The 19,614-nt window shown below is 47.5% G+C and overlaps 11 protein-coding genes across 11 annotated transcripts; 6 read left to right on the top strand and 5 right to left on the bottom strand.

The window, feature by feature from the left end:
* Window positions 1–276: 276 nt before the first annotated feature.
* Window positions 277–1,332, top strand: ONS95_000725 (uncharacterized protein; the record flags this gene model as incomplete). The annotated part of the gene is made up of 4 exons (XM_058493895.1): window positions 277–341; window positions 431–904; window positions 1,028–1,210; window positions 1,269–1,332. 3 exons carry the CDS (start codon window positions 277–279, stop codon window positions 1,182–1,184), a joined length of 696 nt encoding a protein of 231 aa, XP_058364097.1. The 3' UTR covers window positions 1,185–1,210; window positions 1,269–1,332.
* Window positions 1,333–2,307: 975 nt separating this feature from the next.
* ONS95_000724 (uncharacterized protein) lies at window positions 2,308–3,069 on the bottom strand (the record flags this gene model as incomplete). The annotated part of the gene is made up of 1 exon (XM_058493894.1): window positions 2,308–3,069. One exon carries the CDS (start codon window positions 3,067–3,069, stop codon window positions 2,308–2,310), a length of 762 nt encoding a protein of 253 aa, XP_058364096.1.
* Window positions 3,070–3,766: 697 nt separating this feature from the next.
* ONS95_000723 (uncharacterized protein) lies at window positions 3,767–6,050 on the top strand (the record flags this gene model as incomplete). Its single annotated transcript, XM_058493893.1, has 5 exons — window positions 3,767–3,843; window positions 3,901–4,029; window positions 4,096–4,738; window positions 4,789–5,307; window positions 5,358–6,050. The coding sequence occupies 5 exons, from the start codon at window positions 3,767–3,769 to the stop codon at window positions 6,048–6,050; spliced, it is 2,061 nt and encodes a 686-aa protein (XP_058364095.1).
* Window positions 6,051–6,400: 350 nt separating this feature from the next.
* Window positions 6,401–8,252, top strand: ONS95_000722 (uncharacterized protein; the record flags this gene model as incomplete). Its single annotated transcript, XM_058493892.1, has 6 exons — window positions 6,401–6,988; window positions 7,073–7,133; window positions 7,202–7,449; window positions 7,510–7,906; window positions 7,963–8,094; window positions 8,143–8,252. 6 exons carry the CDS (start codon window positions 6,401–6,403, stop codon window positions 8,250–8,252), a joined length of 1,536 nt encoding a protein of 511 aa, XP_058364094.1.
* A 196-nt stretch (window positions 8,253–8,448) lies between these two features.
* On the bottom strand, window positions 8,449–10,368 carry ONS95_000721 (uncharacterized protein; the record flags this gene model as incomplete). The annotated part of the gene is made up of 1 exon (XM_058493891.1): window positions 8,449–10,368. One exon carries the CDS (start codon window positions 10,366–10,368, stop codon window positions 8,449–8,451), a length of 1,920 nt encoding a protein of 639 aa, XP_058364093.1.
* A 316-nt stretch (window positions 10,369–10,684) lies between these two features.
* On the top strand, window positions 10,685–11,272 carry ONS95_000720 (uncharacterized protein; the record flags this gene model as incomplete). Its single annotated transcript, XM_058493890.1, has 1 exon — window positions 10,685–11,272. The coding sequence occupies one exon, from the start codon at window positions 10,685–10,687 to the stop codon at window positions 11,270–11,272; it is 588 nt and encodes a 195-aa protein (XP_058364092.1).
* Window positions 11,273–11,423: 151 nt separating this feature from the next.
* Window positions 11,424–11,879, bottom strand: ONS95_000719 (uncharacterized protein; the record flags this gene model as incomplete). Its single annotated transcript, XM_058493889.1, has 1 exon — window positions 11,424–11,879. One exon carries the CDS (start codon window positions 11,877–11,879, stop codon window positions 11,424–11,426), a length of 456 nt encoding a protein of 151 aa, XP_058364091.1.
* A 252-nt stretch (window positions 11,880–12,131) lies between these two features.
* On the top strand, window positions 12,132–12,733 carry ONS95_000718 (uncharacterized protein; the record flags this gene model as incomplete). Its single annotated transcript, XM_058493888.1, has 2 exons — window positions 12,132–12,301; window positions 12,358–12,733. 2 exons carry the CDS (start codon window positions 12,132–12,134, stop codon window positions 12,731–12,733), a joined length of 546 nt encoding a protein of 181 aa, XP_058364090.1.
* A 10-nt stretch (window positions 12,734–12,743) lies between these two features.
* Window positions 12,744–13,367, top strand: ONS95_000717 (uncharacterized protein; the record flags this gene model as incomplete). The annotated part of the gene is made up of 1 exon (XM_058493887.1): window positions 12,744–13,367. The coding sequence occupies one exon, from the start codon at window positions 12,744–12,746 to the stop codon at window positions 13,365–13,367; it is 624 nt and encodes a 207-aa protein (XP_058364089.1).
* A 967-nt stretch (window positions 13,368–14,334) lies between these two features.
* On the bottom strand, window positions 14,335–15,285 carry ONS95_000716 (uncharacterized protein; the record flags this gene model as incomplete). Its single annotated transcript, XM_058493886.1, has 1 exon — window positions 14,335–15,285. One exon carries the CDS (start codon window positions 15,283–15,285, stop codon window positions 14,335–14,337), a length of 951 nt encoding a protein of 316 aa, XP_058364088.1.
* A 2,186-nt stretch (window positions 15,286–17,471) lies between these two features.
* On the bottom strand, window positions 17,472–19,603 carry ONS95_000715 (uncharacterized protein). The gene is made up of 3 exons (XM_058493885.1): window positions 19,306–19,603; window positions 18,803–19,245; window positions 17,472–18,753 (listed from the first exon to the last, which is right to left on the bottom strand). The coding sequence occupies exons 1-3, from the start codon at window positions 19,375–19,377 to the stop codon at window positions 18,009–18,011; spliced, it is 1,260 nt and encodes a 419-aa protein (XP_058364087.1). The 5' UTR covers window positions 19,378–19,603; the 3' UTR covers window positions 17,472–18,008.
* Between the last annotated feature and the right edge of the window lie 11 nt (window positions 19,604–19,614).

Here is a 19,614-nt window from a genome sequence, read left to right as displayed (position 1 = left end):
ACGGTGGTTATTCATGCGCAATGCGGTCATCGGCAGCTGTTGTTCAGCTCGAAGGTAATGTGATCTACGAAACATTACCCGCCATGGCAAAATGATGGCCTTCTTCGAATTCCCATTTCATCGCCGAAACGCTTCCTGCCCTTCTCTAACATCGCTCACTGCAATCACTCCTCTCATCATCATCATCATCATCATCACTGCAATCACTTTCATCTGATTCCCAATACGCTCCCTCCCAGACCTAAGTCCTAACGTCCTTATTTTCTTCAACGCACCATGCTGATTGAACGTTTCTTGTTGCCAGGCTTTTTCTTTCTCCTCTGTGCCTATGCCCAAGTACTGTAAGTGTCCCTTTACCTTTATTACTGTCAATTGCTGGACTCATGCAGTCTACCTCGAAGTCAAGCTAACTAAATATCGCACTCAAAAGGCCTGACAAGTACGGGTACAACATCACCGTTGCCTTTTTCCCCGAGTCCGAAGAGAGCACTTGCCAAGAACACAACATTGCCAATGCCATCGCCTTCACTACGGGGAACATACCTGCATACCACACATGCTTCAACCTCCAAGAGCTGTTCATTCAGCGCTCAAACTACACTTATCAAGACACCTGGTCATTCCCTCCTTCACAATCCATCAACTACACCGTAGGCAATGTTCCCTTCTACAGCCCGAACACAAATTACAACCGCATCTGGTATCACCTAGGCGGCCCAAACCAAGTCCCAAAAGGTGTCCCAAAGGATGCTGGTGGATGGAGTGAATGGACATTGATGACCTACAATTTTCCCAACTGCACTTCTGCCAACAGTACCCAGGGCGCCACAGATCAACCCAAAGATAACGTGCCCTTTCGGGCAAGCTGTCGAACGACAGATGCTGGTATATGTAGTGTGGCTCCGTAAGTATATTTTCCTACTCCAGTGATTATTTCGCACAGATTGGTAGGACTTTAATTGGGCAAGACACCCATTCCTTAAGATACAGATTTGATCATTATCTAACATTGACTTCCTCCTTGTAGTAAGCCAATCAAGAGCTTCGCTATCTACCACTCCCCGATAGGACAGAAGGGCTTGGAGTGTACCAAATGGGCCAAGTTTACCAGCGGCGCTACGACACTGAACCGTCAGCCATCAATTGTCCCTTTGTTTGCCGTCGCAGCTTTCCTCGCGATGTGAACAGCAGAACACAGGAAGCCTTGTTGGTACAGCCCTCTCTCCAACTATTTACATAGTTTTAGATAAACATGCTTACTTCAGAAGGATGATTTGATGATGGGCCCAGAGATGCTCATATGGTTGTTTTTGTTAATTTTGTTGCGCAAGAGTTTATTGTGGAGGATGTCCGTATCTCAACTTCATATAATATACGTCTCTTCAAACCGGGGTTTCTCCATTCACCAGGCAATGTGAGGTCTCTCAAATACCCATAAAATTGCGCAATTGACGGGCGTTCCTTTGATTATCTAAAGACACAGCCAGCCACCGATGTGGTCAGGCAGCGGAGCCTTGTGGAAGCGGCAACTGCGTAGATCCGTTTTTGCAGGGCTTCCGAATCATTTCCTTTGAAGATCACGGGGTATTTTACGATGTGATATGGGCGTGTTCATTTCATCTTCGTTCTACCCCCATGTAATCCTCTTCACCGTTTGTGCATATCGCATGTCCGCCAGAATGTGGTCTTGAACAGATATGATTTGATTACACGGAAGAGCAACACTCGTCTGGAACAATCAAATTACCATAGAGGTATTGCTTATGAAATGAACCCGCTCGCTTAAGGTCTGATACCTAGGCATCGCTGGTGTGGGAGAGGGGGAAGGTCCCACTGCGGGTTCAAGCAGATCCACAGCCGATGTAAACATCACGTGCATGACCCCCCACATCTAAGCGACTCACCATCCGCCACCGACTCCCTCGCAGTGGGGCCTGCTATTCGTGAAACATACAACTACCGCACCTATTCCGATCCCTACCCTCCCACACTCAAGCCTTTATACATGAGCTGTCCAGCACAACTAATAGAATGCAAGAAGATATTTCCTCTACCTCTCTCTGGAATCCTCGAGCTTCACCTGAATTTCAGTTGTAAATTCGATTGTGCGAAATGTTGAATGGAAGAGTAAAGACGATAATTGCATTCAATTGTATCTGGTGTATGATCCACAAGAGAACTGATTGCTACTCATGCGCAAGAGAATGCTCCTTGCCAGTTCCTTCCACACCATTTGAAATGCTTTGTCCGGACTGGACTGTCACAGTGCCACCAAGTAGAAACAGCAACAGAAGTAATCATTCTACCTCACCACTTCCTCTTCACATTCTTCTTCTGTGGATGTGGACCTTTGACTTTCGGCAAACTTGAGTCCGAGGTCTCTTGGGCTTCTGGTTCACTAGCTGTTCCACCTCCTGCTGCTTCACGAGCTTCATTCGACTTATCCAGAGAATCATCGCCTTTTTGGTCTTTCAACAATCCGCCATCCTCGTCGCCATCTCTCTTCCCCTCAACGTCTGTCCTGGGGGTATTTATGCCTGTATAAAGATCGGTATCGGTGTCCTCCGCTTTCTCGTCCAGTCCACCGGCGAACTCTATGTCCTTTCCTTCGAGTACATTCCTAGCATATCTCGGGGCAAGAGGTTCAGCGCGATGATCTCCGAATATGATAAAGACATCACTGTGCCTCAACAAGCAGCCTCTCGCACATCGCTTAGAATGTTCGTGAGGGTAAGACAACAGGCTCTGGAGTTCCATCTCCTTGCACACTTCTATTGCTTGACCGATATTGTAATGATTATCTTCATCCTGCCCAGCTGCCCAATACTGATGTTCTCGGAGTCGTTTGAAGTGTTGGATGAGCCATTGGCTGTATTGGTCCTGGCTGCAACTTACGATGCCATTCAGGCCGATCAAGCTGATTAGAAATCCAACGAAGATGGAGATGTAGAGATTCGCCCATGAGGGCCCAAAGACAGTATAGATATGGAATCCGATGGCCATCAGGGTTGCTTGTATCCATATCTTGCGTTGAGGCACTGTGCAAGTGACTGCAACATAGCTTGGCATGTTAGGGGACAAGCTGGATGATGTCGAAAGGAATGGTGGCCAAATCAAGAATTGCTGAAACGTTTCGGACTAAAATATAGGCAGGTAGGTTCAAGTGACGTTGTTGGGTGCATATCACAGCGAGGAACGTGCATGAGAGACAGCACAGCGACATATCGATCGGAGGAAGTGAGGTCTAGTATGGAAGGCACGTTCGGGAAATTTGGACTCCCAACAGGGCTCGGCATATCACATGAGCAGAAGAGATCCATTTAAGGTAGGTATGGACTATCTACATCTGAAGAGAGCTGCACCAGCCCAAGTTGACCTGGATATCGGAATGTAAACAAAGATTGATGGATCCTAGTCACGTGATCTGACAGCCGAAGCAAGTTGAGCCCATCTTGAATATTCGGGCAAGTAGCGCAACATGATGTGCATTCTGTAACGACTCGGGCCACCATTCTCCTTGTTGCACTCATGTCAACTTCAGCAGCGATCTATATACGCTGAAGAGTCTACAAGTTTACTCGGCGACATGTGCCGAGACGCTTGAGACGGGTGGAAGCGAGAATCGGTGAAACCAGATTTTCACCGGCCTCCTCTCTCCAGGACCGAAGAACATTACACGTCTCTTTTTAGCGATCAATGCGTCTTTTTGACCAGTTTTGGGGTTTGTGTCTTCGGCTTGTGCGCCTTACTAACCGTCATCAATACGATGGCCGATAAAAGGCCCTTTCCTCCTGAGGAATTCTCACTGTCGCCGCCGACGAAGAGGCCGAAGAAGAAGGTGGCGTAAGTGTAACTCCTGGCCGTAGATATCGAGATCAACGCTGATGGTAAATAATCTAGCTGTCAAAGATGCCATTCCCAGAAGATCAAATGTACTGGAGAACAGCCTTGCGCAAAATGTGTTCAAAGCGGCGTCGGCAATGATTGTCAGTATCAAGCACGTGATCGTAAAATAACTGTTAGTCAAAGGTAATCTACAGGCATAATCGAGCCGGCGGAAATGCTCTATAGATGGACTAATAGCTCTGGTACCAGTTATATCGATCAGCTACTCGCCGAAAATGAGCGCCTGAGGGATCGGCCTGGAACGCCGACACGTGATGCTCCTTCAGATATCGAGCCCAGGAGAGTTGAGGACCACGCAGACCCAGACCAGTCTCGAAGAAATCCCATAATCGGCGACCAAGCTTGGTTTCAAAGTTACGATCCTGTCGCTCCTCCAATTTATGTTGGAGAGGCTGCATGTACCGCATTTGCTACTCGGCTCCGCCGATTTCTCACTGGCAATACCACAGCTGCCCATATCCCCCGTACGCAGTATATGTCGGAGGCTACTCTATCTGCACTAAGTAATTTAGATGTGCCATGGCCAAGCTTCACGCATGCATCGTTGCTGTTGAAAGTTGCCTTCCATCAAGCTGGCAGAGTTTACCACATGATGTGTCGAAAGTCCACCTTCGACACTCTAAAAGAGACATACGAGACTCAAAACTTCGACTCTCCGGTAAATAAGTGCAAGTTTTTCACATTATTTGCCTTAGGGGAAGTGTATTCCATAAGATCAAACTCATCTACTGGCCAGGTTCCGGGAGTAAATTATTACTCCAAGTCGCTTGCTCTCATTCAGATTCTTCCAGAGCGGCCTACTATCACGCATATCGAGAATCTGCTACTCCTGGTAGGACTCTTGACCTAATTATCTATGAACTGGGCTGATATGTATCCCAGTCATTGTTCTCTTATTCATTGAATAGACGTCACCATGCCTTCCTATTGATCGGAAACGCCATGCGACATGCGCTAGTCATTGGAATGAATCACAATCTCGGGCCATCACAAGTTTTGGATCCAGTTGAGCGTGAGCACCGCGTACGGATCTGGTGGACGATCTACATATTTGACCGTATGTGGGGCTCGAAGATGGGTATCCCAAACTCGATTCTGGACGAGGATATCCATGTGGACATGCCAACTACAATCTCCCCCAAGGAATCACACGACGACCAGTTTTCAGACACGGACTACGCAACTGCAAGTGTCAAGCTTGCTAGAATTGCTGGGGAGGCGATAGTGAAGATATATAGCCGGAAAACTTACAAAGAGACTTTTCTTCAGCGAGTCCAGCAATTGCTCAAGTCGCTCAAATCATGGGTAGAGACACTTCCCGAACACCTGAGGTTGAAGTCCGAAGATTCTGGGCGTATCAACCCGAAGTACATCGTTTCTTTGCACCTTTCTTTCAACCAAGTAAGCTGACAATCGTTGCGAAACCTTGTGAAAAACTACTGATAGAGCAGATAATTATCCTTACTACTCGACCTATGCTGCTTCGCGTTGTGACTCAAATGAGCAAGCAAGCCACCGAGAGAAGTGGGAGCCGGGACGGTGTTTCGCAAGCAGCATTGACTCTAGCGGAAGCTTGCATACACGCCGCAAAGCATTCACACTCATTGATCATTCATCAATGGACGAGTGGATCATTACCCATCTTCGGATATTTCAGCGTCCAATATCTCTTCTCGGCAGCGATGGTCATGCTTATGTCGAGTCTGATCTCGACTGAAAATGCGATGAGTGACATGGAAGCTTTCGAGACAGCTGCACAAGTACTTCAATGTATGAGCGGAGATGGAAATTTGGCAGCATCAGAGTTCTCCAGAAACTTGGATGAAATCAAGTTGAGTCTTGAAATTTACAAAGGGAGACGAGATGACACGAACACCGATGAAACAAGAGTTGGCCTCCCGGATTCCACATTTTCGATAGCTGCCGAAAATGGGGACATTTCAACGAACTTTGCAAGTGGAACGAGTGCATCTATGAGGAATGCCCCTGGAGCATTCACAACTGAGATGGCTTTCTTGGAGCCCACGATGCAGAGCTTTCTGGCGCAATCCGATTTTGATCTTGGCCTATTGAACCCAGCTGAATTGTCGGGTGATGCAAGCAGCTCCCTCTACTTTTGGAACACGCCCCAATGGACAGAATAGGTGAAATTTAAAATTACGGTCTTGAAAGCAACAAGTCGAGCTGCAGGAGGGAGATCCAAGTCTGCCGAGGAACACTTTCGGATCTTGGCGACAACCTCGACCCCACCAAAAGCATTCTTTGGGGTGCACAGGACATAATATAGAACCTCAATCCTCAGTAAAAGTACGAACAGGATTTAATTGCTCTCTGCACTTCGGGGCAGATCTTTGATGCCCGGATGCGGTACCAGCAACTGGTGGGTCACAACAAGAGTGGGCTCGGCCAAAAATCCTCGTCGCCGAAATCGAAAATGCAGCACCCCATCAACGAAAATTTATGACTCTTCTGTTTTCATAGATCTTCATTAAATATGTTCCGTCGCGCCACAATATCTTGTTTGTATTCCACACACGCTCACGTTCTCACTCCCACCATCACATCTCACATGATGCTTGCCCAAAAGTCTAACCCTTCGGCTCCGATGACCGTATCGGCAACATCAACTCCTGGCACGTCCATATTTGACCTCGAACAAACAACGAATATTGAACCAGCTATACAAGCACCTCACTGTTCACTTCCAACATGGCGAAAATACCTGGTCCTCGCAACAGTATCTTGGATGGCCCTAGTTGCCAGCTATTCCACCACTTCCCTCCTTCCAGCAACACCCGAAATCGGTGCCGAGTTTCACACGACTGTTCCCATTCTCAATATCACCAATTCGGGGTTTCTTCTCTGCATGGGATTCTCATCCTTCATTACTGGCCCTTTGGTTGAAGTACTTGGCAGGAGGAAAGCGTACAATGCGGCGCTCGCGATATTTCTGGGCTGCTCAGTTGGTACTGCTTTGGCTCCGAACTTGGGAGTCTTTGTGGGCATGAGGACCCTATCAGCATTTGAAGGTACTCTGTTCATGGTCGTTGGCCAGACTATCCTGGCTGATATCTTTGAGCCGGTTAGTTCTTCCAGCCCCTCTTCAAGATCTCGATCCACCGACGTCAAGACTTGCCGATCATTTTATCATCACTAACAAATACAGACCCTTAGAGGTCGTGCAGTTGGTTGCTTTCTAGCTGCTACAGTCAGTGGGCCAGCAATTGGTAAGTCAGGCTCCAACTCTCAGTATACCTAGCCCAGGTAGACGGGACACCGCGTTTACAGATCCTAGGTCCCATCATCGGCGGCATCATTGTGACATATACCACTTGGCGAACGATCTACTGGGTTCAAGTCGGCATGATTGCTGCTGGACTGATCGCATCACTGCTCTTTGTTCCCGACATCCGTCCAACATCGAAACACCTTTCCGCTACCGACAACGAAAAGTCGCATCCATCATCCATCCAAGATATCCGATCTTTATTCAATCCATTGAAGCTCCTCCAGCCATTGGTGTACCCTAACGTGCTTCTTGCAGTAAGTAACGAACTAAATCCCCTCGCAAATATACTGAAAGTAGACTGATGAATGGCAAAGGACATTGCATGCGGCCTCCTCTCCACACTACAATATGGCCTTCTATCTTCCATTCGCGAGATCATCAATCCAAGATTCGACCTCACGACACCTCTCATCAGCGGCCTATTCTACATCGCTCCAGGAGCAGGTTTCCTCCTCGGCAGCATCATCGGCGGTCAATTCTCCGACCACACTGTACAGAAATACATGCTCAAACGCAAAGGAGTCCGCCTACCGCAAGACAGACTGAACAGTGGGCTTCTGGCTATGATACTCGTTGTCCCTGGAGCTGCATTGACATTTGGATGGACGTTGCAGAAGGAAGTCGGAGGAATGGCTGTTCCGGTCATCATGAGCTTTGTGGCTGGTGCGGGGTTGATGGGAAGTTTCAACGGGTTGAATACTTATACCGCCGGTAAGTACAACTCTCACCATTTCGGATTGGATAAAGAAGTCGCTAATATGTCTCAGAGGTCCTGCCATACAAGAGGTCAGAAGCCATTAGCGGAAAATACGTCATTCAATACATGTTTGGCGCAGCAAGCACGGCTAGCATTGTCCCCTTGATTACCACAATTGGTGTGGGTGTGGCGTTCACTATATGTAAGTGGCCTCTTTTATATGAGAGAGTTACGTTCTGATCATGTACAGTGGCTTGCCTGGTCGTAATGGCTGGTTTGATTGTCCTTCTGATCGCCAAGAGGGGCCTGGACATGCAGGTATGGGTCGAAAGCTATCTCGGAAAGGAGGAAGACAGGTGAAAACGTGACAAATGGCGTTGCATAATTACAGGTCTCAAACAGCTATACCTGCAAGTGGGTATCTTGTGGACGAAGCGAGGGTGTTGGGGATGTGAACAAGCTTCCATAGAAGCAAATATATGTTGAGACGAGGACATGGTCACATGGTCCGCAACAACGTATTAGAACATAGGAAGATATAGAGCCCACCGCTTGACTAGCCCAGAATAACATCTTGAACCCTCGCCCTGAGATTGGGCAAACGAAACAGCTCCCCATTCATCATTCCGTGAATATAGCATTCCCCAATGAGCTGATAGCAACCGTTCGACTTCTTCCGTATCACATACGGCGTCTTTGCCCGTAAAATCCCACAAATCTCATCCCCGGGTCTGGACCCAACAGGAAGCATTCCCAGATATCCATTCTTCGTTCTACAAAACACTCGACCATGGATCCATCTATCCAGCACTATTTGAAACTCGTTTGCCTCGCGATATCTCACTTCGCGCTGATCAGCAGGAATTATTGCCATCAAAGCAGGATATTGGGCAGCGCGCATGAAGAACTTGAAGGTGTTGAACTTCTGTGCATACGAGCTGGGGACCGTCTCGCTATCTATTGTGGTATTGCAGATCATCGTCCTCCAAATGGCTTCTTCGAGCGTTTGAGGAGGATCGTATGATGCTGTAGATCCTGCGGCAACTCTCCCACAGGTGTCAACGAAAGCCATCATTTCGTGTGAGAAATGCAACTGAGTGCCATCCTTGTCCAAGTAAGAAGCACAGCATGTGGTTCCAATGGTGTGGGCCTCATCGAAAATAACACCAAGAGTTTTCAGCTTGGAGCCGTCCCTTGAAAAGCTGGGCCGCTGCGTGTCAAGAGTCATTGCGGCGAATCTGTTGGGAAATTCGGAGAATCCGGCCCGCTCATTGTCTCTGGCTTGCCAATTCGGTGCCCAAGGTGTAGCCAATATCGGATTTTCCAACGAAGGTGCATCGAAGAAAGACAGCAAGCTGAATTCATTATCACTATCAACCATTTCTCTGTTGATGTGCGCGAAAAGGTCTTGAACCGGAATTGTGTAATCGACCGGTATTGCGAGAGATTCTGGCGCCATGGACAGTAATCCATATACAATATCTCGAGGGTCAGTACATTCTAAGTTAGTGGTATAGAGGAGCAAATGCAGAAGCGATAGTCTCTCGCCAGATCTGATGCCCTCTTTGAAAGAGCGTATTCTGGTGACTGTCGTCCCTCCAATAGCTGTCGCTTCTCCACGAGAATTCAAAAAGTAGAGTCCTTGCATACTGTTCCTGTTGAAGTGATGAAGAACAGTTTCCAAGACTTCCCAATGCACAATCTGAGGTCCGCAGATCACAACAGCTGCTTTGGCCATCGCCGCTTCTTGGATAACCCAAATACGTCGGAACCAACGTCGAGATAGCACGGAACCAACCGCAGGCCACGCAGGGGAATCAAGTTCTGCTCTTTCGTTCCTCCAGATATGAGCAGACAGATCTGCTGCAATCTCAGGAGACTTGAGACGTTCGTTCCATTTTCGCAAATTGTCAAATGCAAGCCTGTCGGTAGGTTCTTCTTCTCCGAGCCAGATTAACACTCTGCTTGCTGAGGAGTAAATCTTGCTCATGATTCGAACTTGTTGAGCTCGCTCTAAAAGATCGTCCTGGCTGATACATATCGCATCAATCCAAAGCATTCGAGGCTTCTCTTCTCGTAGTCGTTTGAGTGCAAAGTAGAGGTTGGCGGCGACGGAGAACTTCCTGTCAGATAAAGTAATAGAGAAGGACTGCTTGTCAAGTATTGGGTCATCGAGGCCCCATGTGTAGGATAGTGCTTCATAACTCGTGCTGTCCGATAGAGAAATGATTCTGAGATCGCAAACAAGACTGGCCGTGTCACCAGGATGGAGGCAGATGAGTCGTATGTCGTCAGGTCCTACGAGAGACGTGTAGAACGGGGGTGGAAGCATTGTCGGCAGGGAATTCATATCGAAATTGTGCTTTACAAAGATCAAATATGTGCTCTTGCTGGAGGATCCTTGATGATTGCGTTCAGAACTGGAGGACGAGATGTCTGCGGCTTGCTGCAAGCCTTCGGCAGCAGAACCAATCATGTCCTGGCTACCCTGATGCTCGCGATTGGGGGATATGTTGTTAAGCAAGGATTGTGTATAACAAATTTTTTTGCTGCTTACCGTCCTCGGAACTTTCTCCAATCTCCGTCAATATTTACTTTCTCGCCTCCACCACTTGTTTTAGGGTCATTAGCTTTCTATTTAGCGAGAGTCGGAGGAGGCTAGATGGTCACTAATACCCCGCATTCCTCATACAGGTCACCGGCACAACGGAATCGTCTCCTCTATATATCACCAGCAATTTAATTGTCAAGGTTTGATCTCAGTCTCAAGCTCTAATAATACGGCCGTCACAATGTCAGATCCAGAACGAGAGTTCACTGCCCTTTATCTTGGCTATTCGTCCAACCTTTCTCCCGTGACGATGCGGCAGAGATGTCCTGGAAGTCTCTACGTTGGTCTCGCGATTCTGAAAGACTACAAATGGATCATCAACTCCACCTCATACGCATCCATCATCCCGTCTCCAGGCGACATCGTATACGGATCTCTGTACTTTCTGACTGGGAAAGACGAAAAAGCACTTGACACATCCGAGGGTGTTCCTTGGCTCTACGAGAAACACTACCTTGATGTGCATCGGATCGTCAATGGAAAGGAAGAGGAGAAAACAGTGAAAGCACTGGCTTACGTTGATGTTCAGAGACTTGAAGTGGGTACTATTGAACCGGATTATATTGTTTGGGTTCACAAAGCTATCCAGCATGGGTTGCAGAGCGGGGTACCAAGTGATTATATTGAGAAGTATTTGAGACCGTGGGTCGGTGACTTGATGAGTCAACAGGAGATCAATATGGTGAGAACCATACCTGCAACTCAATGGAGTGGTGGGCTTGCCGCTGGTGTCCGAGGAAGGGTTATGGGTGGATTGGATCGCGGTTGAAAAATTGGAGATTTGAGTTTAGGAGTTCCTTGTTCACTGATTTGCATCGAGAGATAATCACAAAACCCCAGATACGGGTACCAGTGATGGCTGTGCTGTGATGTTGAATGTTCAGATGTCGAAGTGGTCCAATTCCTGGCCACCCACCTTCTCACTTCAACAGCCCCGCATCAATCAGCGCAGGCACAGCTTTTTCTTCAATCCACTCCGAACATTTCCACATACGATCCTTCTCTTCTCCCTCCTCATACCAGCTTCCGTCTGGCTTGCACTGCTCGATTCTCATGGTTTCGACTCTGAACTTTCTTTGCTTCGGTGGTGGATCCAGCTTGCTCAAGACGTCCTCGAACATTGCTGGGTAGTTGTCTTGCTTGACGTGGCCGATAAGCTCTTTCGAATAAAACGTCTGGATGGACTCGGGATCTTCCTCGGAGCGAGTTGCATAACTCATGCCAGAGACCAAATCACCGACAACATGGTGGATGGTGCCACTGCCAGAAGAATGTTTCGGGAACGGGAGGAACAGGACCGTGTGGTGACGAGGTTGGCTCATGAATGGATCTCTTATGGATAGTTCATATTTGACTTTGAACACTGGTATTGTCATTATGTTGTTGGCTTTTTTGATCTGAATGTGGAAATCTGCCCTTCTTGAAAATGGCGAACCCAATTGCGCTGGCGCTGTTGGAAGCGAACTTGGTTGGTGTGTGCTGCCAAGGTCACATGTTCTCCAAATACCAACAACTGTTGGTGCCTGGAATCTTGTTTCTACTCATGATAGCCCTCTCCAATATTTGATCTGAATAAAAAGTTCTAGTCCGAGTCGTTCCACTTTGATGATTCGTTGGGCTCAAGCAAGATGCGAGTAGGACATCTTTCTTGTCTTCTGGCATTTGGTTTGCTGGCTAGAGGAGCAATCGTGGAATATTATGAACCAATAGTTACTTGTCCTCTTCCTAAATGCAAATGTCCTTCGAAATACAGGGCCGCTGCACCTGCAGTTGGATTCGCCCTTGAGCTCAGCTACGGGTACTTAGGATCATACCTCGAGAATATCACAATGCTCACTGACGCTTGCTACATAGAACAGTATCAGTCAAATATAATAATGGTACCATCGTTCCTGTAGCCCAAGTTCCAGGTTCATCAGAATACATCAGCCTGATGGCCCATTTTGCAACAACACCGATCCAAAGAATGTTTGACGGTAGCAGGCCACCACCAGGCGTCGACGCAGACGACATCTCAACCAGAAATGTGTGGATTCGATTTCATATCGTCAGATTCCTCAAGAAACTCTTATGGCAACCCGCGACTCCAGAAGTCAAGATCCTGGCAGGCATGGTAGCGGCATTACGACGAGAAGCTCAAGCTTTTTTTGCGACAGCGTGTAAGAGGCGCTGCGATATCATCGCCAGATCGCGTTCGTCTAACGAAGCAAGAGATAGGAGATATTTTTGATTATCTGAGGATGGAGGATCTAGTTGCAGAAAAGAACAACGTTCTGTTTAGTGGCTTGACCGCCATGGCAGCTGCCTCAGCTGGATATGGAGATGGGCTGTGCAGGATCTACACGAATGCCTACGAATGCACTTTGGAAGACTTTCGTGGGCCTTATTTGGAGATACTTCAGCTAGACTATAGCCATACTGCTTTGACTGCTGCGCTCGGAGGAGCGAGCACCGCCCGACGAAGCTATTGTGGGAACACGTTCGTTGACCTTGATCTGGGAAACGCACAAGCATTGGCCGCAAACTCAAGCGAGGAGTACCGGTATCGGGTGGAAAAGCGGATTCGTGACTTCGCTGGATCGAGTCGAGTCGATAGACTCATGTTGACTGGTGAGTCAGCGTCTGATCCTCGCTTCATCGAAGTTGTCAAGAGCGCTCTTGCAATTACCTACCTACCGTTGGGTTTCAATATCAACGATACTCCAAGTGCGAATCAGACGGGGCACTTTCTATTCGCCACGTCTATGGGAGCAGCTGAGCTTGCAAAGCGTAGACAGGAAGGCATGGCTCACTGCTGGCTACCAGTGGAATGTAGAGGGGAGAAGAATCAGGAAGATGGCGAAGCTATTAAAAAGGAGCTCTAAGAGTGTCTTCAAGCCTGGATTATGGTTACTTATATCTTCTGTTCTAAAAGTCTCGCACTTTGATGAAACCGATTGCGGAATGACGGTAGATAAATCTGGCACATGATTGACATTTTGCCAGAATTAGATTGCCAAATACCTCAACAATACCAAACACTTGAAAGTTTGGAGGTTTCCAAATAACTACATCGACAGTCTACCAAGTCGAGCGACTGTCTCCATCTTCTAGCAGTGTTTCCATTTCTCACAGCCCCAATTTCTCAAGACATGTCCCACATTGGCACAACTCAGATACGCAACGCTCGACGCATGCCTATCCTCCATAGCCAAGCTATCTGACTTGCACAAGTGTCCGGTACCCGAAGCGGATAGTGACCATCGAGCTATATTAATGTGTTTTAATCTTTCTGATAGAATGTAACGAGAAGAGTGTCAGGAGCCCTTGAAGATTCTATGTCGGTCGCGAACTTCTCGAATGTGAAAGTCCGTCTGCCAAACAGCTATGATTAAAGAAGGGCAGACGGCTGCAAACATTCTCGGAAACGAGTAAATCTCTAGAGTTTTCAGAGATTGTATTTTGAACGTTTAGCAGCCTTCAAATGTCTCTAACGGTCTTTTCTTGGATCTTAGAGGGAAATGGAAAACTTAAGTGGCGTTGGAAATTCGATTCAATGATAGGCTATCCGTGTCTCATAGAAGCAGCATCTCATTCCCCCAATGTCTTCTGGTTTTCTTCCCCAAAAGATCTTCCATTAGTTGAAGTATAGCGTTTTACAGATCAACCCGAAAGATAATCTAGACAAAATATGCATCTGTTCCAAAGTACAAATAAGCGAGGCAATGTGGGGTAATGTAAACATATCACAGCATTCCTCCAGATACCATCCCGAGACCCCAGAAATCGCCAGGAACGCCAATAAACACAAAAATGACCAATCTCATAATCATAGTGACACCACACAGCACCTCATCTTCCCCATCTCCAGACCCAGTTCACATACTCCTCAATCGGCAAATAGGTCGGCGGTCTCTCCAGCTGTGCACCCCACCACTGCGTTCTCCCCCATTTAGGATGAGCTCTGGCATCCTCCATCCGTAAAGCACATTTCTGCGTATTGGGATTATCCTCGCCCTCACAAATGCATCTCACCGCATACGCCCATTTCATGAAAGCAATGACCCGTCCCGCATCGCTGTGCCGAGCTGCAATTCCCGCCGCAAATTCATACACCTCGGCCACTGCCGGTGTGGGAGCATTATCGTACTCCTCTCGCAAACGACACTCGAGATTATAGCACAGTCTGAGAAACTCTTCAGGATTTCGTCTTGGCCTTCCCCACTGCCAGATCTCATCCTCCAGTTCTAGCATCTCCTTTCGACGGGTATCGCTCATGGCGAGTTCAGCTCCGTCACTCTTTGTGCAGAGGGGGCAGAGGCAGGAAAATTGACCCTCAGATCCTCGTCCGTGGTCGCCATACGCAATAGTGATTTCGTCACCTGCCAAGATCTTGCGAATAGCGTGTAGAGTTCCTTTCATGATATTGCCGTTCCAGCTGTACGACGCATTCGGTAGACAGGAGTGATTGATTATCGAGAACGTGGGAAAGACTGCATCAGTCTCGTGGTCCACTCGAAGAGCATTCGTCTTGATGATTCCAATCGAAGCGGGGACACCGTAGTATCTGAAATTGTTGTAGAGACCTTCGAACAAGCCTCGCTGTTCGGTATCCAGGGCCTGGACTTTCGGGCCGAAAACTTGTATTGTGGGTGTCGTCTCTTCGATGTTTGGAAATATGAAGAAGGGGCTCTCGGAGAAGATTCGTTCGCCTCGAGTGATATTGCGGCTTGCAATAAGGCCTCTTCCTTTGCTGGGGATCTGTTGGATTCGATACATCGGCGCAGGAGTTGAAGGTGCCATGTTCTGAAGGACCAGGGACTAGATCACTACTTTGAATGGTCTCGAAGTAGAGAGAACTACGAGGAGGTGGGTAGATCTTATATATCTTGGTCCTGCACATCCTGCCAGAGAAAGAATTGGAGTTTTCACAAGCACCAAATTTCCTTTTACTTCAATCTCATTCACTTGGAAAGGAATCGCAAGAAGATCTGCGGTCTCATCCCGGATGACACACTTCATTCACTCTTTATGTTCTAGGCAAAAGAAATCTGCATGTCTCGATCTTCTGGTCTACCCGTGCTTTCTTCTCGTTTAGCATGCCCTAAACATCCAATATATACCACTACCTTGTCAGATTCACATCATTCATCATTATTTATAGAGACTAAGCAAGTAAGATTACAGGTCAATGATTCTGTATAATTTCTCCTGGGCCTCTGGTAGGTGAATATGTGTGCAAGGCATCTTGTACCAAGAACGCTGAGCAAGCAAGTACACGAACGTGGTCTTGTCGCAATGAGGAGAGTAGTGACCTCTGACAGCGCTTTGGTTATGGAACTGCATAGAACTTGACTGGAGGGAGCGTCAGCCAATTACGGATGGAAGCATTCTCCCACTGCGTATATCCAAGCTGGAGAATGTATGCGAAATGTCCAAGATATTGTGTTGTCAAATGTCTCACACTGCTCTCATCCCTAATTTTGCTGTCAATAGTTATAAACAGACGTAGTCTGACAGCCCGAACCCTCTAATAAGCATTTATCGCTCCATAGAATAAGCAACATTTCCTCCGTTGATATTTCGGCTTTCCTCCACATCATCCTAAATGGCGAAGTTATTTGCTACAATGCCAAGGTCCACACACAGTAGCTTTTGCTTGAATGACTGACAAATGTGTGCGTGAAAACCTTGAAAGAGAGAGAAGTATTTATATTAGGGTTGAAGAAACTCTATGTCAGAACTCTAGTCATTAACTTCCCAAAGAAAACCACGATAATAAAGAAGAACTAGTGTGGAATATTAGGAGCCTGACGTGTACTATGTTCTCAAAGCCTATGCAGAATTCACCTGTTTTCAGCTAGGTTATAATGTACAGCCCCCTCGCGCGCGTAGCTTTGTCTCCCCAATCGCACTGTTGAAGAACTTTCGAGAAAAGTGTCATGGATGGCCGAGATAAATATGAATATCTCAAAGTCAGATACGCATTACAATATCCCAGTCGTTGTACCTGAAACCTTGTAACTTGAATATCTACGCAATGAAGCTTTTCCGGCTTTTAGAAATTGTGTAGGCTCGTGCATTTGCTGTCATAATCTTTCTCATTGCCATTTCATCTACTCCACCGTCGTTTTCGAACATGCATCCATCTTCCCAGCTCAATTCTTGCCCATTCTTGGGGAGATACAACATACCTCAGCTTCCCTAATTCTAATCTCAACGCCGCTCCACCAACTCCCACTTCCCTTTCAGAAATTACAGACCTCTGACCCAAACCGAAAGGGGAGACACACCTCTAAAACTACAACTCACCACTCAACTTGGAATCCGAATCATTGACCTTTTCTTTCGTTGATGAAGATCAAGCAAAGACGACAAGGGAGGGTTTCATATATCTGCAGTAGAGGTTTACCTTGGTTTAGAGCATGAGCAGGATGGCTGATAGATCCTGAACGATCAAAAGTGAATAGGCAGGTGAGTTGGCTTGTGAATGCCTTGCTTGGAAGTAGTCCACATCGTGGAATCATCTTACCGCTGAAAGTGTGCTGCGAACAGGTTAGTGAATGGAAACCCCGCTGAACTGGGAATTGTAAAGTAAGAATTGAGAAGCCTAGATCGTGGAGGGAGAAGTATATAAGCACCTTCGGGAATCTGTCTCTAATTGGCTGACAAGCGTTGGAGCCTACCTACAGGAAGAAATTACAGACGTCTGTTTCCACACCATCAGTCAAGCTCAATTACCGAAACTGCACATCTTATTTCGGAACCGATCAACGACTCTGCAAGAGTAATGAAAAGTTTTGCTTAGTTATTGAGTTCTTGATCAAAAGGGAGGGGGGAACCTGCAGAATGGCTTTATTGTGATTGTAGAGATATTTATTGTCAATGTGCAAGCCCTGCTCTCACAAAAACTTTTTGTTTTCGGGAGGATAAGAAGTAAGCTTTATCTTTTTACCTTCGAGTGATGGGAAGAAGGTATTTTGAACCATCGACGTTGACCAATACACGATGAGGAGATGCAGACTGACAACATACGGTCCGGTAGAGCGACATAAGATGGCATAAGTATGGTAAGCACCATCCATTCATTCATGTCGACTTTTGCTGCTGGTCTTCGTTAGGCACGGAGATGTCTACTTTCTATGCCGCAACTATTCAGTCCACTGAGCCGAATCACGGAAAATCAAAGTATGATCAAGAGCCTAAGAGCTCTAAAAGTAATACGACATCCCGCTATTTGACGAGAAGGGATGTATAATCGAGAATTCTGACTTTTATTCCGTTTAGCTTTGCTTCTCTATCTATGGACCATCTAAAAGTAAACCAGACCATCACCACATCCATGAAAGATACCCAGGCGGGCCAGCCATCGGCCCATCTATCTGTCAAAGTCATCCCAAACGCCATCATGGCAGCTCTCAGTAGCACCCATGTAAGTTAAATGGAATGGATGCAGTATCGTCATCATCTGTCATCCATTGTTCATATCCCCGTAAACATCATATTGATATCAATTTGTAGGTGCTCTAAACCCACTTCTGTACCGCTGTTCCACCACGCTTGAATTCGGCCATCTCACCAAGGACAAGAGACTTGTCAGTGTGATCTTTGTTGGGGAAGGTGGTGGCCAGAACCCAAGGTCTCTCGCTACTACCTGGCGCGGCGTCATTGACGAAGTTGTAGACGTCGCCAATGGTGCTGGTAATATTGAATCGAGCGGGGAGTCTGGTACCATCGGCAAGTTGGAGACGGAGAGCAACAGTTGGCTGAGAAGGATCGATGATAGGCTCAATAGCAGCGACACCAGCACTTGGCTGGGAGGAAGCAACAGGAGCAGCAGTCGAGGATGATGCACCGGGTGTAGGGCTACCTAGTCTGTTACCGCTGCCACTGAATGGCTTGTATTTTTTTGGAAGGGCCTTGTAGTTCTCATCATGCTTGACGAGTTGGACATCAACTGGCTGGTCGACATTAACACCCATGAGATGGAGAGGAGCACGGCCTGAACGGATCATTGAGAGGTCGGTAGCATTTGCGGGATCGTCGAAACGGCGAAGAGGCCCATCCTCAACACTGAAACCATCCTCCCAGAGATGTAGAACCCGGACTTGGACTGGACCTTCTGGCGCAGCGGTATTGGCATGGGGATCGGGGATAACTTGGGATGGAGTGTCGTCGCCACCAAGGGTTTGACCATTACCACGGAATCGACTTGGTGGGGCAGATGATGATGGTTCTCCTGGTCCTGGTCCACCTGGTCTGGCAGCATTTCTTGATAAAGTCAGCAAGGTCATCATCCAAAACAAGAGAATATACATACGCCCTAGCCTTCTTGAGAATATCATTCACAACCTTCCGAGGATCATTGCGATTCGAGGCAGGATCCTGCACAGCCAAACCCGACTTCTCTCCTCCAGCAAACAGATCTCTCGGCTCCTCCTCTGGGTAGTCATCATCTTCGTCGTCATCGTCGTCGTCATGGCTGTGACCATGGCCAGCGTGAGAACCAGTTTGACCCTGATTTAATGACCCCAATGTAGCGATCCCCCCCTTCTTCTTTGGTGGCGCCGACCTCGAGCTTGAACCGACGGTTGGTATTGATTGTGGTGCGGGTCTGCCATCCAGAGTTCGAGGTCCGGTGTATGGTGGTTCTGGTGCCTCATTCTCGTCTGCTGGAGCTCTAGCCGCCTCTTCTCCTGCAGTGAAATACTCCGTGGCAGCTCCAGACAAGTCCCATCCGTTCGTAGCAAGGTATTGTTGAGCCTAGATATAGCTTGGTTAGCTTTGTAAAGGTAAATATGAGGTATTTGAGCTTGAACGTACAGCTTCTGGCGAGGCGCCAGTGACGCTACAGAACTGAGTAATGAGGTCGTCGTGGTTCTGGTTGTCTGCCATGGTTGTGGTATTCTTGTAGTATTAAACGGGGAGTTATTTCGAGATTAGGATGACGGTTTGACGAACAGAATTTCCGGTGCAGTTAGTGAGTCTCTTTATTGCCTCTGATGTTGACAAACCGCGTTCAAATAATCGAGAGGCGAGCCAAACCAGGCGAGGCAGCCTTTGGCTCGTCACCCCGCCGGACCTGAAATGGAGGTGGGAGCTTGTCCAGCCTTCCCGGGGCCGGAACATGCC

Source organism: Cadophora gregata, assembly GCF_030347475.1.
Source record: "Cadophora gregata isolate MNR1 chromosome Unknown scaffold_1, whole genome shotgun sequence".
Lineage (NCBI taxonomy): Eukaryota > Fungi > Ascomycota > Leotiomycetes > Helotiales > Ploettnerulaceae > Cadophora > Cadophora gregata.
The sequence above is the reverse complement of the archived record's forward strand: the minus strand, read 5'-3'. Positions and strand labels throughout refer to the sequence as shown.